At 52.3% G+C, this 16,059-nt stretch overlaps 1 protein-coding gene across 10 annotated transcripts; it reads left to right on the top strand.

Moving 5' to 3' along the window:
* The first annotated feature begins 63 nt into the window (after positions 1-63).
* Positions 64-15,116, top strand: MIER2 (MIER family member 2). 10 transcript variants are annotated; one of them, XR_007200225.1, is made up of 14 exons: positions 64-108; positions 4,195-4,282; positions 4,816-4,964; positions 5,656-5,781; positions 6,439-6,562; positions 7,215-7,324; positions 7,913-7,982; positions 8,766-8,932; positions 9,367-9,448; positions 9,542-9,636; positions 10,418-10,650; positions 11,575-11,711; positions 12,366-13,724; positions 13,946-15,116. XR_007200225.1 is itself a non-coding variant. In XM_048288200.1 (13 exons), exons 1-13 carry the CDS (start codon positions 100-102, stop codon positions 12,839-12,841), a joined length of 1,746 nt encoding a protein of 581 aa, XP_048144157.1. In that variant the 5' UTR covers positions 64-99; the 3' UTR covers positions 12,842-15,116. The 10 variants fall into 10 exon arrangements, 9 of the variants coding, with proteins under 9 accessions (XP_048144157.1, XP_048144153.1, XP_048144158.1 ...); XM_048288200.1 differs by having other exon boundaries at positions 8,781-8,932; positions 10,418-10,545; positions 12,366-15,116; XM_048288196.1 differs by having other exon boundaries at positions 8,781-8,932; positions 12,366-15,116.
* The last annotated feature ends 943 nt before the right edge of the window (positions 15,117-16,059 follow it).

The following is a 16,059-nucleotide window of genomic DNA, read 5'->3' as shown; positions in this document are numbered from 1 at the left end:
CTCAGGCAGCCCGGCCCAGGCCCCGCCCCCGCACGCCGCAGCCAATCAGCGACCGCTGCCGCATCCGGGGCCCGCGCCCCCTGCCGCTCGCGCTCGGCCATGGCGGAGGTGAGCGCGGAGCCGCCGCCGGGGTCGCGCCGGGCCTGGAGCCGCTCCCGGCCGGGCGGGGACACCGGGACCCCCGAGCCGCGGCTGCCCCGGGCCGCCCGGGGCCGGCGTCCTGCGGCAGCCGGGTGATGGGGCGGCGCGGGCCGCCGGGGCGGGGGCCCTCGGGCTGAGGGACGCCGAGGCCCTGGGCGGCAGCGGGCCGAGGGGCGGGGGCGGGCAGGGGCCGCCGGCGGGGGCGGGCGGGGGAAGGGGCGCCTGGGCGGGAGCTGGCGGGAGAGCCGGGCGGGCAGCGCCGGCGAGGGGACCCCGCGGCCTGGAGCAGCGGCAGAGGGGCCCGGAGAGGCGCGAGAAGGGGCTTCGGGCCGGGGGCTGCGGGACCGCGGGGTGCAGAGGGCGGGTGCAAAGGCGCGGGGTGGAGCGGACTGGGAGCCCCGGGGCTATGGCCCGGCAGAGCCCGACAGCGGTGTGGAGTCGCTGGAGCCGGGGTCAGGGGTGTGGAACTGTTGGAAGGGGCTCGCAGAGGCTCTCAGGTGAGAGACGGCCTGAGCAGTGGGAGAGCACGGAGGTCAGGATCCTGGGAATGGCAGAGGGCTGGGGAAGGTGGTGGGAACGGTTGGTTAGGGTGGCCAGGATGGTTCTCAGCACCTTGCCTAGGGGCCAGAAGGTAAAGAGGGCTGGGTGGGGACTCCTCACTGCCTCTCCAATTGCCAAGTCGTGTTTGCCTTGGTGTCTTGTGCTGAAACATTTCTGCTGTCGCTCCATCACACTTTGAGTTGGTGATGCCTTTGCCCATCAAGTCTTGCCATGTCCCTCAAATATCCTTGACCTGTTGTAATGGTTGTTGTGACACATGCACGCTTCATTTCTATGGCATGATCCTCATGGTGACCACAACATGGAACAAGGGTGCTGGGAAGACTTTGAGGTACTCTGTGGCAAGATCTTGGATCCCTGTTGGCTGTGACAGCATCTGTCCAAGGGCAGGGCTTCGCTTCCAGGGTATTTCACTGTTCTGCATGAGGAAGGCACTGCCTGGCCTGTTGGCCCATCCACCACGGTTCAGCCTTTGGTGGAGCACCAAAGCTGGATTCGTTTGTGCCAAAGTGTTGTTTGGGCACATTGTTGGGCCAGAGTGCTGCCTTGGCACCCTGCACTGCTGTGGCTCAGAGAGGTCTGTCCAGGGGACATCCAGGAACTGTCATTGTCTCTTGGGTGAGGTTTGGCTGTGGAGCACCTCTGCTGTGACACTGCACAGGTGTGATGGGGCCCTGATCTTCCTGAGCAGTGCAGAAGGTGGTCTTTGTGTTGTGTCATCTGCTCATTCTTCGATCTTTCAGAGGCATAACTTGCAGGACAAATCTGTTTCCATCTGTGCTGCTTCCCTCTGGCTACAGCTGGAGTTTGTGGAAAATGGCCCCATGGCCAAGGAGTGTGGACAAGGCAGAGGAAGCAGGAATGCTTCTCGCTGAATCTGAAATATGTGTTAGACTGGCTCAGGAATCTATGTTAGTTAATAAAGAGTAACACTGGAAAGGGAAATTTCTTTTTTTTTCCCCTCACTTTTTTGCAAGAGTGGTTTCAGTCTGGAGGGTTTTCTCAGGGGAGACACAGCTGGCCTCACAGTGAGAAACGCCTTTGTCAGGGCAGAAAGCTCAGACTCTGCCTTTGCCCTTGTTTCCTAAATGATGGCTGAGCTTCATTCCATTTGCTCAAATCCTTGAGTCCACACCTAAGGAGGGAGTGCAGGAGTCATCCAGAAATACAAACATGAGAGTGCGTAGTTGACCAACCTCTGTGTAACTTCTGAGAGGAAAGTTACTCTTAAGCCTGAGCAGCAGAAACTAGCAGGAGGAAAGTGGCACTGGGGATGGTAAAGTGAGATCAAAGGAATTTAATCTCCCTTTTTGCCCCCCAAGATTAAATGCCTCATGGGCATAGGAGCCAGTTTCCAACATCACAGTGCACTGTGAGAGTAACTGGAGTTCCCCACTGCTACCTTTGATGGTGATGGAATCCGTCAGCAGCAGGAAGAGCAGTGACACCCTGGCCCACAGCTGTTCTCTGTGTTGCTGGTGCGTGCCATGCTCTTGCATTTCTGCCTCCTGTGTGGTGTTTGGATTTGAAGTGTCAGGCTGCACCTACCTCACCTTCAGACCAAGTAGCTCCACATCCTGTGGCTCTGGCAATCAGTGCAGTCAGCAATATTCTGTCATCAGTTACGTTTCCAAGCCAGACTTGCCTTTCTCTCCTGTTCCTTTGACTCTTGTTTCTGTGGTCTTCTGGATTTGTAAATAATCTGAGGGATTGCTCCGTTACACCTGTGTTTAAATTTATGCAGGGAGTGGGCCATTTGCTTTGTCTATCACCTGTTTCTTGTTTCCTCAGCCCTAGCACAGAGTGCTGGTTATTCCATGGTGACTCCAGCATTCCCACTTGCTCTGGTGCTCCGTTACTGCTTCGGATAATTAAACTCCTGATTAGTTATGGAATTGTCACCCTGTTGTAGTGGCCAATCCTCTTACTTTCGGCACCTGGTTATTAATAGGAGATCTCATGGCTCCTGAAGTATTCTTGACACCTTTTCAAGCCAGCCCATCCATGTCAACAGCTTCAGCCTTTGTTTTCAGAGGCCTTATTGATCCCCAGGCAAGGAGGAGCCATTGATCTACACATCATTGTCTGAGCCAAGTGAGTTCTGCAGATTGTCCAGGACCCGGAGGGAGTATGGGTAGACCACACCCTTTCCATGAAACCACGGTTGTTTGCTTGGAAGGATTTATCCAAGAGGGTTTTGTACTTGGTCACATTCCAGCAAAACCCAACAGAGGCACATTGACACTTTCCCGACTTACAGAGCCATTTCCTGGTATGACCATCCTCAAAATGGACTCTGTCCCCTTCTCCTTTCATCATCCTGTCACTTCTCCCTTCTCTTTTTGTGTGCACAGTTGTAGGGCTCTGTCTGGAGCCAGAGTGGTCTCAGTGGGGCTTATCTTGGGGGATGGTGGGCTGGAGGCATCTTCTTCATTGTTCTGGAATTTCCAGTCTCTGTGTTGATAGTTGAAGGCACTAACTCAGAACCCACACTCTGTGGTGGCCTTTTTTTGGTGAATACTTTGCTTTGTTGTTAGAGGATAGATTTTGATGTGAAGCTATACTGTGTTTTCTTAAATAAGTTGTAAGAGGCCCATACTGGAAACACTGTAAATGTTCCAACTCCCACTGAATAAGTGAGGAGTGATGGTGCACAGCTGAGATTGTTGCTGGCTGAGGATCCTACAGAGATGTCACTGGGGACTGGGGGACTGACACTGGGATTTTCTTCTGCAGTCAGGTGCTCTCAGTCACCCAAAAGCTTTGATTGTTTACCTGTTTGCTCCCTGCCTAGGCTAAACTTGATGAACAGCATTTCCATGCACAGCAGCCGGAGGAGCAGCAGATGTTCTGTCTGGGTTATTTTCTTCAGCCCATGCTGCTGCCTGAACTTGTGACCGAGCACCAAATGCCACCCTGCAGGTGCCTGTTCTCAGGCTCTGCCTGGCTCAGCCTCTCCCACCTTGCCTGTGCCATTTGTGGTCCTACCAGACTCCTTCTCTGCCTGCTCAGCTGTTTCTCTGCTCATGCCCCTGAGCTCCTGAGTGCAGTGGGGCATCAGGGAGAAGCCAGGGTGTTGTGGCTGGCTGCTCCCTGAAGGGTCAACCCCTAAAAATGCTGCGCTTGGATGCGATATGTGTGTTTAGAATAACAGCTGAAGGTCCAGGTCCTTCTTTTAAGTGAACATGTAAATCATGAAGGTCTGAGGTCTTAAACTGGTGGGGGGATAAGTAGTGAGTAGAGTGCTGGAGGTAAAATAGATGGAATGGAAACACATGGGCTGAGGGGAAGGCGAGGAGGCCAGGAAAAACTGCTCAATACACCCGATGAACTCTTCTCAACAGCACGGTTCCTAACACTGCCCTGTGGGCATTTGGGTAACTTTTGCTTTGAACTTAAATGAGTTGCATTTGGTGGTGGGGTGAAGTGGGTGGAGGGATGTCCTGTTTTTAAGGAGAGCTGTCTCAGCCATGTTCTTCTCTTTTCCTGAAGGCCTCTGTTGGCCGGCAGAGCCCGAGGGTGGTCGCATACCCAGCCCGTGGCCTATGTCCTGGAGAGCCCGCCCTTCAAAGCGCAGCAGGTACCTCAAGGCTCAGATCCCTCTGTTTCTTGGTCTAGTTCCCAGAGGACACAAAGTTAATGTGATCACTTCCCTTCTCGTTGCAACATCTCCTGAGCCTGTTGGTTGATTCCCATGCTGTTTGACAGAGGAGGAAAGGCTTAAAGATGCCAAAGCTCCTACAGGTGTCCATTTGCACATTCTTGAGTAAGGGGTGATTACCCTAAAAATGCCCCCAGGTGAAGGAAAGGCTGCAGTGTGTTCACACAGTTGTGACATCAGCGGATCCAGTGAGGAGAGACACACAAATACTCAGACAACCTTCAGATTCAGCTTCCAGTCAGTTATGGGACTTGAATGTGGATAGAACTGGGGTTTGTGCTGATGAAGTGACTGCTGCCAGTTGTGTTCCCTGTCCCTCTCTGTTCTGCCTAATCTCTTCCTCTGGTTTATCATGTCTGCACACACACAAGAAGGGATCATCCCTGGCTTTGTTGCATCTCAGGATTTGATCCGTGGTGGTGCTAGTATCCAACTTCTTCTGATCCCTGCAGTTGTGTCAATGGGCTCAGCTGATCATCGACTGAACCTGGCAGAGATCCTTTCCCAGAACTACGGTGTGAGGGAAGAAAGGGAGGAAGATGATACTCAGGAGAAGCAGAAATCTTTAGAAGAGCTGGAGAAGAGTTTCAGTGCCTCTCAGGTAAAGGCAGCAGGGGAGGGGAAGTGAAATTACCTGCTGGAGTTGCTTGTGTGCTGTGTGAAGCCCTGACTTGAGCTGGGTTCAGGTCACCCAACGATGAGTCAAGTTTGCATTTGGATTGGAAGGAATGGTTTTGAGAACAGATGACAGCAGTGAATTTTGGAGCCTTCCTCTGCCAAGTAGCCCCTCTGGCAGATGATCTTGGCTCTCCTTGCTGAAGAATCACCAGCTTTTGGGGGTGATGGCCAGTGTTTCACAAAGATGAGCCAACGTGGTGCTGCTGTGGGTGGTCCCACAGAGACCTCAGTGGAACACAAACTGCTCTTGGTGACAGAGAGTGTCTCTTCAGGCCAGGCACTAGACTGATACAGGGATTTGTTCCTCCCCTTCCTCTACTTAAATACAGTAGTGCTTTCTGGCATTTTTCACCTGTTTGAAATCTAGAACAAAAGATAAATGTATTTTAATAATGCCCTAGACTATATTGCTTTGGGCTGAAAGTTCCTGGCTTTTCCATACCTTTGAGAGGGACAGGATACAGTGGGTCCCAACAGTGTCACCTGAGGCTGCTCAGAGCCCCCAGAGGAGCAGAGCTGCCCTGACTGCCTCTGCCTGTCCATGTTCCTGCAGCTGGTGTGGTGCTCTTGTGGTTGTTCTCTTCCTGATGCAGCTTTGTCCTCCTCTTGCTCAGAGCAGTGAAATGCCATTTGAGGAGCTGCTCGCACTGTATGGCTATGAGGCATCTGATCCCATCTCGGAGCAGGACAGTGAGAGCAATGACATCACTCCCAACCTCCCTGATATGACTCTGGATAAGGTGAGAGCAGCTCTCTGCCTGGGTGTCTGCACAGGCTGTCGAGGTTACCCCCGTTTCAGAGGGGTTTGATCGATGCCAAGGGAAGGTACCTGCCTAGCTCTGGTGTCCCAGTGAGGAACACCAGGTGCAGAAACATGAGTGTGAAGTGTTCAGAGGAGAAGGGAGAAAGGAGATCTGTTTCAAAATGTAAAAACTCTGCATGGAACTTTGGTTACAAGTATTTGCACATCGATGGGGGTGTGTGAAGAGCCAGGGAAAGTTTGTATCTTCCCAGCTGAAGCCGGGGCTCCTCCTGTTCTAGCAAAATTCTGTAGAAAGTGGGGGGTTTTGGGGGGTTGGGAGTTGGGGTTTTCCTCTTTCAGGATCTTTGAGTTACTTGCTGTGAGTGGAGCTCTACAGAAAGGGCCGCTTGCTCATACTCTCTGGCTTCCATAGGAAGCCACTCATGACACTTGTTAAAGTGCTTCTAGGGAAAATAGTCTGGGTGTGGTGGGAGTGTGAGAGAGAGAATCTGTCTTTGGACAAGCTGTGGGAGGGTGAAGAGATCTGTGGATGCGGCCGCTGTTGACCAGAAATGCTTTTACTCTAGGCCTCACTCCCCCTCATATATTTTTTTTAATTTAAAAATATTTTTCACTTTCTTGTTGTTGTTAAAAGGAACAAATAGCGAAGGATTTGCTTTCAGGGGAAGAAGAGGAGGAGACACAATCTTCAGCTGACGATCTGACTCCATCCGTCACGTCCCACGATGCATCGGACTTATTCCCAAACCAGCCTGGCTGTATGTGTCACTAGTTCCTAAGTAGTTGCTGTTCACTTTTACATATGATGTGCAGGGGAGGGTGAGAATGGCTTTCTTAATTTTGTCAGTCTCCTGACATCAAATTTTCCACTTTTCCTCCTGGGGACTGTCTGCGTGGCAGAGGCATTACCGGGCTTTGGGTAGGACAGGACAGAGCGTTGATGAGCAGTGGGATGAGGGAAGAATTGTCTTGAGCTGTAGCTCAGAATACTGAGAAAGTGGGAATTGTTTTGCTGCCTGCTGTAATTGCAAGTCTGAAAGATAAGTACCTCATCTGACATCGCTACAAGTGAATAAATTCAGTAGTAGTAGTGGAGAGATGTATTGTGGCAGTTCCTAAATACTGAAATATGTGGGAAGCTGAAGCACGTGACAGGGACTCTGCATGAAGTGATGTTATTGCTCCTGCTGTCTTGTAAAATTAAGGAGGCTGAGCTCCCCAGGTTGGCCATCCATGTGGCAAGTGTGCAAATTCTGTTATTTCAAGTGAGAAAATTAAAATACAGGTAAGCTGTCCCTTGTAGACCATGCTGTAAGGGACCTTAGGACAGAAAATGAAGGGAAGAAGAGGGAGCATAAAGGAATAATAAAAAAAAATTCATAACTACAGATCTTTTCCTTTCCCACAAAGCAAACAACTTCCTTGCTGATGAAGACAAAGAGCCATGTTCATCTCCATGTGCTTCCTCCATGGCAGAGGATTCAGAGGTGGATTCCATCCCATCCAATGAGTGTAAGAAGGTAAATGACCTGACTGCACTGGGAAGGGGGACTCCTGAGTTGAAAGCATGACACCAAAGCACTATGATATCTCCCCAGCTGGCTTCTTGATGCCTTGCATTTTGTGGGTGGCAGTGGCAGATGTGGGTTACAAGAGGTGTTTTTAATACAATCTCGAAATTATCTTCTGCTTCAGATACGGGAAGTCTGTTGTGCCTTGGTAAATTAAATCTTCAACCCTACAAAGGTGAAATGCAGCAGGATTTACTGAGGGGGAACCATCTTTCTAAAGAGAGGAGCAGGCTTCCAAATTCATCCTGGCTGTGAAGGCTGCAGGAGAAACCTCTGCATTGCTTTATCTCCAGCCTTAGCTTTTTGCCATAGATCTTTTACATTAAAACTGTATAAATGCTGAGGGTCCCCACAGCATCATCTGGTTCGTAGTAAATCTTCTTCAAATAGTCAGGGTTCACTAGAAATAGTAGTGACAGAGGGGGCTACCAGTAAATAAATCAGCCTTGTAGTGGTGTAGTCCCTAAATCATGAAGTACAGCCTGCGTGGAGCATTTCCCATTTCAATCTTCTCACCTCTCTGTCGTGGGATTTCAGGAGATCATGGTTGGACCTCAGTACCAGGCCACTGTTCCCATCCTCCGCTTAAACAGGCACAGGCAAAAAGGTAAGGCAGCCTCTTCTTTGTGCCTAGTTTGGGTGTAGGGCTGCTGGCAGGGGGATTTGATGAGCTCTGGATCACCAGTCCTGCTCTGTGTCTCCAGGAGGCTTGGCAGCTTTCAGTGACATCCAGATGTACTGACTTACATGAGCCTGATTTAATCGGGCTGGGAACACAGGTACAGAACTGGTGAAGCTCAGGGAGAACTGGGTTGGTGTGACAGGTTTGCAGGAGGGGGTCTCAGCTCTAGCCAAAGAGAAGGAATACCCATCTGGGGATGCTCTGATTTATTCTCTCTGACATCTTCCTTAAGTAGTGAGTTAGTGGCATTCAGTGCTCCCTGGAGATTATCTGTTTCTGATTTTGGGATGTCTGCAGAGTAGACAGAGGTGCCTTGATTTGCAGATTGTGTCCAATAATGAGTGCAGTATGAGTGCCAGCTTGTTGAGCTTCTGGACAAGAAAGCTAAAAGGGTCTTTAGTTGCCAGGATTAATTAATCAAAGCGGTAATCTTTGAGAATGTGATGACAAAAACTTTGTCAGCCAACCTTTCTGAAACAATGGAAACAAGCTGAGCTTGTGCCAAGGGCCCTAAAAGAGATATAAAGAGCTTATCTGCCTCCAAAATCAGGAGGGAAAATGCAGTGCCTTGAGAGATGGTTGTCATCTCTACTGCCGGGTTGGAGTACCAAGCAAAGATTTCCTCCTTCCTCTGTCTTGCCCATGCATGTCCATGCAGACCACTTCTCAAAAAGCAGCAGAATTCTCTGTTTGATTATCTTATTTCAGTGCTTTTTCTGTTAGCCTATGAGAATGAAGATCAGCTGCTTTGGGACCCGAACATCCTCCCTGAGAGGGAGGTGGAAGAGTTCCTGTACCGCGCTGTGAAGCGGCAGTGGGACGAGCTGTCCAGCAGCAGCCTGCCAGAGGGAGAGGTGGTCAAGGACAATGAGCAGGTGAGCTTAGGGACTCCTGCAGCCCACACAGACCCAGGTGGTGCTGGCCCAACAGTGCCACGTTCCTTGCAGAGGTCAGAATGAGGTCAAACTCCAGTGATCCTCATGGATAAGTGAGGGTGTGTGCCCAGCTGCGGTCACCCTCTCTGTTGGGAAGACTGGAAAAGTCAGCAGATCAACCATTTCAGAGCAGCTGTGTATTCCTCCGATCTAGCCAGGTTAGATTCTGGTGGAACCACATTTGTCCAGTCCCAGGGTTTGTAATCCAGTCCCTTAAAAAGGGGGATAATCTCTGCTGGTGGTCAAACTGGGATTAGCAGCAAGTTGGCTCCTGGGAAATAGAAGTTTTACGAGACAAACGTGAGTCACGAGCAGGCTGGTTTGTGGTGTGTTGCTCAGGTACGTGCTGTGAGTGATTTCCTTCTGTTTCCCAGGCTTTGTATGAGCTGGTGAAATGCAACTTCAATGCAGAAGAGGCACTGCGGAGGTTACGGTTCAACGTGAAGGTTATCAGAGGTGAGGACTCCCCTTATTTCGGTTCATCAGGGCACATGGAACTCTTTCAAGATTCTGCACATCTCCTCCAACTCCTCTTTCTTTCTGCTACAGATGAGCTTTGTGCCTGGAGCGAGGAAGAATGTAGAAATTTTGAACATGGCTTTAGAGTCCATGGGAAAAACTTTCACCTTATCCAAGCAAACAAGGTAAGGCTGCTCCCCCCAGGTCAGGAGCAGGGGAAGGAGGCAGTGACTGGGCACCAGAGATGTGCTTTGGGCCTCGGCTGACGCAGGGAGTTCAGGATGGCCGAGTTCCAATCCCAGGCTTTGTGTTGACTCATGCCAGCAGGTGATGGGCTGTTCACTGCCCTGCTCTGCCTTATTTTCCAGGTGGGAGAAGTCACAAACACCACTGACCTGCATGAGTGATGTCAGTTAATTACTGATTAGCCCTTTCTGGAGTCTCAAAAGTTCTTTCCAAACTCTCAGCCCTTGCAGTACTTCTGTGAATGAGTGAGTTGAGCATGTGGATGTTTCGTAAAGTCCCCTGGGGTCCTCTAGAATGGCAGGTGCTGTTGTAGGGAGAGCTGGGCCCCGGGACATGCTGCTGTGCTGGGAGTTGGCAGAACCAGAGAGTCCAGTTCTACCACTGGTTAATTGTAGGCATGTTGACGCTGGCCAGTGACAATGGATGCAGGTTTGCTCTCTCTGCTAAGTGTGCTGCTGCTGGAAGCGCAGGAAAGTCCTGCACGAGTGTGTGTGACCCACACGGGTCTGTGACAACAGCTGTGTGCTGTGGGGAGTTCTTTCTCTGGCCACCTCGGAAACCTCAGTACGTGCTTCTGTTCTGCAGCAATGTGTCCATAGCCATGTAAATCACTGTAATGCACTTTAATTTTCTGTGCTGGTTAAATGGGAAAATAGCTCCTTGCTCCAGGAGATGCACCTGGATGGGGGTGGCTGTCCTGACTGGGGTGTTTCTCCTCAGGTCCGCACCCGGTCGGTGGGCGAGTGCGTGGAGTATTACTACATGTGGAAAAAATCAGAGCGCTATGACTACTTCACTCAGCAGACTCGTCTAGGAAGGAAGAAGTACGTCCTCCACCCTGGAGCCACGTGCGTGGAATATTCTCACACTAAAATTAGTAATATTAACCTCCCAGTGAAGATTCCTGCTGCAAAGCACCTCCGCTTAACAGACTGCGCTTTCTTCTCCAGAAGGTTTCTCGAGTGGGAGGATGGAGGGATGCACGGGGTGTTCTCAGAGCACAAACACAAAGTTGGCGTGGGGAGGGAAGATAAAAGAACTGTTTGCTTGGATGTGGGCTTTCTTGTCCTTTTCTGTGTGTTGAAAATAGTTTTTGTTTCAGACAAACGCATCCACAAAACACTGGGGACAGGGATTCAGAGCTGATTTTGGTGAAAGAACTCAGTTTGATGAGGTTTTGGGAACGGAGCTTTTTAAATTCAAAAATGCACTTATTTTTGGTGGTTTGGAACCTGAATTAATTTCCTTATGAGGCAAATTCTTCCCTTTGAAATGTATGCTAATTACAGAAGGTACTTTTCAAAATACACCCTTTCAAAAAGGTTGAAACGGAAATCTCTTAATAGGTCAGAATGAAATATTGAAACTGAATCAATTAAAAACATCAGATGAAGGCTTAGATTTTGATTTTTTTTTTTTTTTAACTTCTGATGCAAGACAGGAAAATACCTGAAATCTTAAATCTTCCCAGGGTGGGAAAATGTGTTCTGTCACTTGCTCTTTGCTGGCACACTAAGGACCCACCGCAGTCATTCCATGAAGCTGGGTGTTCCCTGGGCATTTGACCATGTATTTATTTCCCTTTGGAATGGGTTGGGGCTCACAGAACTGGGGGCAGAGCTCTTTAGGAAGCTGGAGAGCCCATTTGGGTTTATCATGGGCTGGTCTCGGCCACACTGTATTACCTGAGGTCACCTCCTCAGGGCAGAGTCTAAACCAGGCTCTGCAGAGCAAGGAGGGGTGGACATTCATTCTGGTGATGTCTCTACAGTCCCATTGCTTTATTTGTTGATGGGTTTTAATCCCAGTCACCTTTTCTCCTGCCTGCATCTCTCTGCTTAGCAGGTAGTGGCAATGCTCTTTATCTCTCTCCACAGGGATTTCACCGACAATGACCTGGATGGGGTTGAAGTGGAAAACACGAATCGTTCTCGGAGCTCCCCACCAATTCCCTCTGCAGCTGGCTGCCTGGATGCTCACTTTGGTCAAGATCAGATAGCAATTGAGAGCACAGGTAATTCCTTTTTGTCCGTCTGCTGTGGGGTTTTGGTGTGAGCAGAAGAGTCTTGTCTGTCTCTGCATTGATCAGAGGTGACTATAAAAGGGTTGTTCCTGTGTTGGGCTTGGAGGGGTGGCCTAGGTCATTCCCAAAACAAAAGGATTATGCGCTGGGCACCTGAGTGAGCTGCTTCCAAAGCACTGACGCAGGCAGCTCCTCCAGAGGCTGGGTTAAGGCCCCAGAAATCAGGTGCAAGCTGCTTTCACACAGAGCTGGCTGTGAGAAGATTCGCAGGGAGCCCAGCATGGGTCCATTCCCTCACTGTCCTACTGCAGATGAAGGCTTTGTGCGGGCAGCTCTCAGGAGTTGTTGGCACAAGGGGATAGGATTTAGGGTTTGGCTTATCTTGCAGTGTGCCTGGGAGGTTTCCTTTAATTTCCATAGAAACACTGATGGCCTCCCATCTGCTGTCGGCATCTTGCCTTTCCTCGGTACGCGCTGGCGGGGATCTTGGTTGCTGTAATAAAGAAACACTTGTGCCGTCAAACAAACGCTGTTGGGACTAGGTGGGACTGACCTGGGTGTTTGGGCATTGTGGACTCACTGTGGCTTTCTGTCCCTTGCTGTGTCCCCCTCTCTCTTCCCCCCTGGCTGTGCCCACCTGAGCAGAGCCCCTGAGTGTGGAGAGCACGGCCTGCAGCCTGGGCAGCATCAGCGAGTCGGGGCAGGGCTACGAGTGCAGCACTCCCTCAGAGACAAACTGCTCCTTTGACCCCACGGAGGAGACGTCCTCGGGCGCTGTCCCTGCGCCCTGCCCACGCCACGCTGTCACCCCCTCTGAGCCGGAGCTCTTCGCTTTGCCGCCCGCGGGACCAGGACTGGCAGAGAAGCAGGAGTCGTTGCAGAACTCTGGTGAGACAATAACCATGGACTTCACTCTCCCTGCAGACATTAACGAGGGGTTGCCTTTAATTGCTGGCCCTGTGGATTCGGACAGAGACCGTGAGGCAGTGGTGGCCCCTGCGCAAGTGTCCTTATCGGTCACAGATTTCGGTCTCATTGGCATCGGAGATGTAAATACTTTTCTGACTGCTCATCAGGCTTGCCCAGCACCTGTGGCTCGGTCAGAGCCTCTGTCACAGTGAGAGTCTCCAGTCACAAATTTGTCACAGACCCAGCAAGGACTTTGACCTGACTGAGTGAAATTCTGGAACTTCCGCTGTCCTGTAGGGACAGTTTGGAGCTGTTGGTCGGAATCTGTCTTTCCATCCTCCTTGATCCAAGGCTACAGTGAAACCAAACACCTTTCTGCTCCAGTGTATCCTGACACAATCGTGCAAAGTGGTGGCTGGCTTTCCTGAGTGGGGAGGTCCATCACCCCCCTCCTACGCTGACCATGTGTCACCCCAGGTGATGCCAGTCTGCTCAGAGAGTCCCTGCCTCGGGACAGGGGACGTGTCCCTTGGCCCCAGCGGGACAGTCTGAGGGCAGAGGTGCTTTGAGAAGAGGGATGTATCACCGTCATGGTGAGGGTGCAGTCTGGGGGTCCGAGAGCTTGGGAGGGCTGCAGGGCAGTTTCCTGCAGAGACGGGCACGGCGATGCCAAAGGAGGCTGACGAGTCTTGGCCCTTCTCCCATGGGCAGCGTGTTGCAGTAGGAGCCGCTCACCCCGTCCTTCTCCCATCAGCCATGGGTCATAACAGGCGGGCACACAGCTGCTGCCACCTCCAGCAGCCAGGTGTTCCCGACTCTCCACCAGCTGCAGGTGGGACGTGGCCTGGCCCAGCCCTTGGGCAGAAGCGTCGGGTCTTGGAAAGGAATGCTGCGTGGTGCAGCAGCGTCGTGTGCACTCGAGTCCTTCTCACCTTCCCATGCAGTGCTGGGCCAGGGAGAACTTCTGTGGGGAGTAACAGGAGTTTCTAGACCCACAGAGTGATGCTGGCCCAGAGCTGTGGCGCTGCTGCTTCTGCTGCTGGCAGAGGATGACCTGATCTTCACTGAGCCGCTATGCGAGTGGATAAAATGCAGGTGAAAACATCTCTTAACTTCCCAGTTTGTTCCAACAATTTGTCAGCAGAGGGAGGAGGTTGCTTAGCTCCTAGGATGCCTGGGATAGCACAGTCCCAGGCAGGGGAGCACAGTATCCCTGGGCATTCCTGCTCCACACCATCCCTGGGCATCCCTGCCCCTCCCTGTGTCACAAAACAGGCTGTTTTGAGAGGGAGGTGTGTCTTTTCTGCCCTGTCCAGGGAGGTGCCAGGTGCTGTGCAGAGCCACGGGGGCCTGTCCTTGGGTGTGCTGGAGTCCAAAGCTGCTTCACTTCCCAGGTGTGTTCCAGGTCTGGGATTGGCCACTGGCTCAACGTGTTCTCATTCCCCTTTTTCCATGCAGGTAATGCTCTCCATTCCCCTGCTGGGCAAGGTTCTGGTACAGACAGTCCTTTCCTACAGCTGTGTTCTGCAGTTGGGAAGGGGCTTGGGTTGAGGGTTTTTGCTTGTTTTGGTAGGGGCCTTGGGGCTGTCGTTGTGCACTTGGCTCTGCTGCCAGTGGATCTGGCAGGTACCTAAACCAAAGAGCCTGCATCCTCCTTTTACCTGGCCCTGGGAAGTTGTGCTCAGCCCTGCAGCAGGAGCACGGAGACAGCATCGAACAGCCCCATGGGATGTCAGGATTAGACCTTGTCTCATCTCCTAAGCCCCAGAGCTGGTTTGTGTGCTTTAACAGGGGTTTGCTTCAGTCCCCAGCACTCTGCTGGGAGATGCTGAGCCCCAGGCACCTGCAGCTGCCTTCACCTGGTGTGGCTTTGTCAGCCAGATGTGGTGGGCAGAGGCCTCCCCCTGCAGCTGCTCCCAGCTGCTGGGAACAGAAAGCAAACACGAGTGCCCACTCCATGGTGGAACTGCCCAGGCTGTGATTCCCAGGAAGCTCCTTGGCTGAAGGGAGGAGGCAGGGTGAGAGCACAGGCAGCCCTCCCAGGGAGGGCCAGGCCTTGGCATCTCCTCCATTGGCTGAGAACATTCTTAGTTTTCCTGAAACCATTTTTTCTTTTGGTTTATTTCAAGCCCTAGTGAAAGGAGAGGGGAGCTGGCTGAGGCAGAAATCTCTTTATGTCCTTCAGTGTTGTTTACAGATTTGCATGGGGTCTTTCAACATGAGTGCGGCGCTTTTTCAACATAACTTTGAGGGAGAGGGGTGAAAAAGGCTGGGACAGGGAGGGGGAGTCACTGGGGGAGAAGGTTTGGTTCTTTGTTTTTTTTTGTTGGGGTTTTCTTTTTCCTTCTTACAAAGCACATTCACTTTGAGCCGCTCCCGATGCTGGACTCTTTTCTCCCTTGCCCCCCAGCCCTACACTGTGAAGTGACACTGCCTTGAAGACCCCTCGCCGTTATTTATTTAATTAAAAACCTAATTTGAAAGTGAGCCAGAAGTCTGTCTTCTTTTTGGAGGCCAAGATACAACAGTCCAGTGTATAATGATGGCAGAAGCAAGAATAGGGGTTCCTACCTCTGCTGTCTAATCCTCTCCTGCTCTCCACGAGTGCTTTCCTCCAAACAGGGTGGGATTCCCTGTGCCAGGGAGGCCATCCCAGCCTAGGAGGAGGCCCAGAGTTCTCTCTTCCAGTGCTGCAGGTGGAGGGAGCCGTTTATTCCTCTTACAGCTGCCCCAAGTCCTCTAAAACTCTGGTAGCCTGTGGCAGGTCTGGGGCAGTGGAAGGCAGGGGTGCATCCAAACTTCAACCAGAAGAAGCTCCTGGGGGCAAGAGGAATGTTCCTGCTGCAACTGCTTTGTGTTTCCCTACCACAAAGCCTCTCTGTTCCATCACAAACTCCTTAAATTCTCGTCTCCTGCTTGTCCCCAGCTCTGGCTGCCTGCCCGGGCCCTTGGGGGCTCCAGCTGTGCAGCCCCCCAGCTCTGCCCCGCAGAGGTGGGTACGAGGGTGGGCACAGCCCGGGGAAGGAGGGACGCAAGCGCGTTCCCCACTTCCTTCGAGGCCCCGAGGAGCAGCGGGAAGCGCGGATCTACTTGAAGCCTTCGGGTGGGACGGCGCTCCCTCCCTCGTCGCATCCTTTGACATGAAACGATGGTTTCGGCCCTGTGTGACCCTAGCGCTGTTTCCGAGGCGGTGAGAGCAGCAGAACCGAATCCCCCGGGCTCTGCAGCACCCCGGGGGAGGGTCCAGGACGGACGCCGCAGCCCCCCGGGCTCCGGGGGTGGGTCCGGGTCGGGCTCCGCCGCCCCCCAGCCCCGGCTGCAGCTGCGGCGCTCGGACGGCAGAGGGCGACACAGCGCCGCGCCCGGGACCCGCCCGCGCCCCCCGGGACCCGCGCCCGGACCCACCGGACCCAGCCCGGGCTCGCCGCGT

This window comes from Corvus hawaiiensis, chromosome 28 (genome assembly GCF_020740725.1).
Source record: "Corvus hawaiiensis isolate bCorHaw1 chromosome 28, bCorHaw1.pri.cur, whole genome shotgun sequence".
NCBI lineage: Eukaryota > Metazoa > Chordata > Aves > Passeriformes > Corvidae > Corvus > Corvus hawaiiensis.
This window is presented reverse-complemented; position numbering and strand designations above follow the sequence as displayed.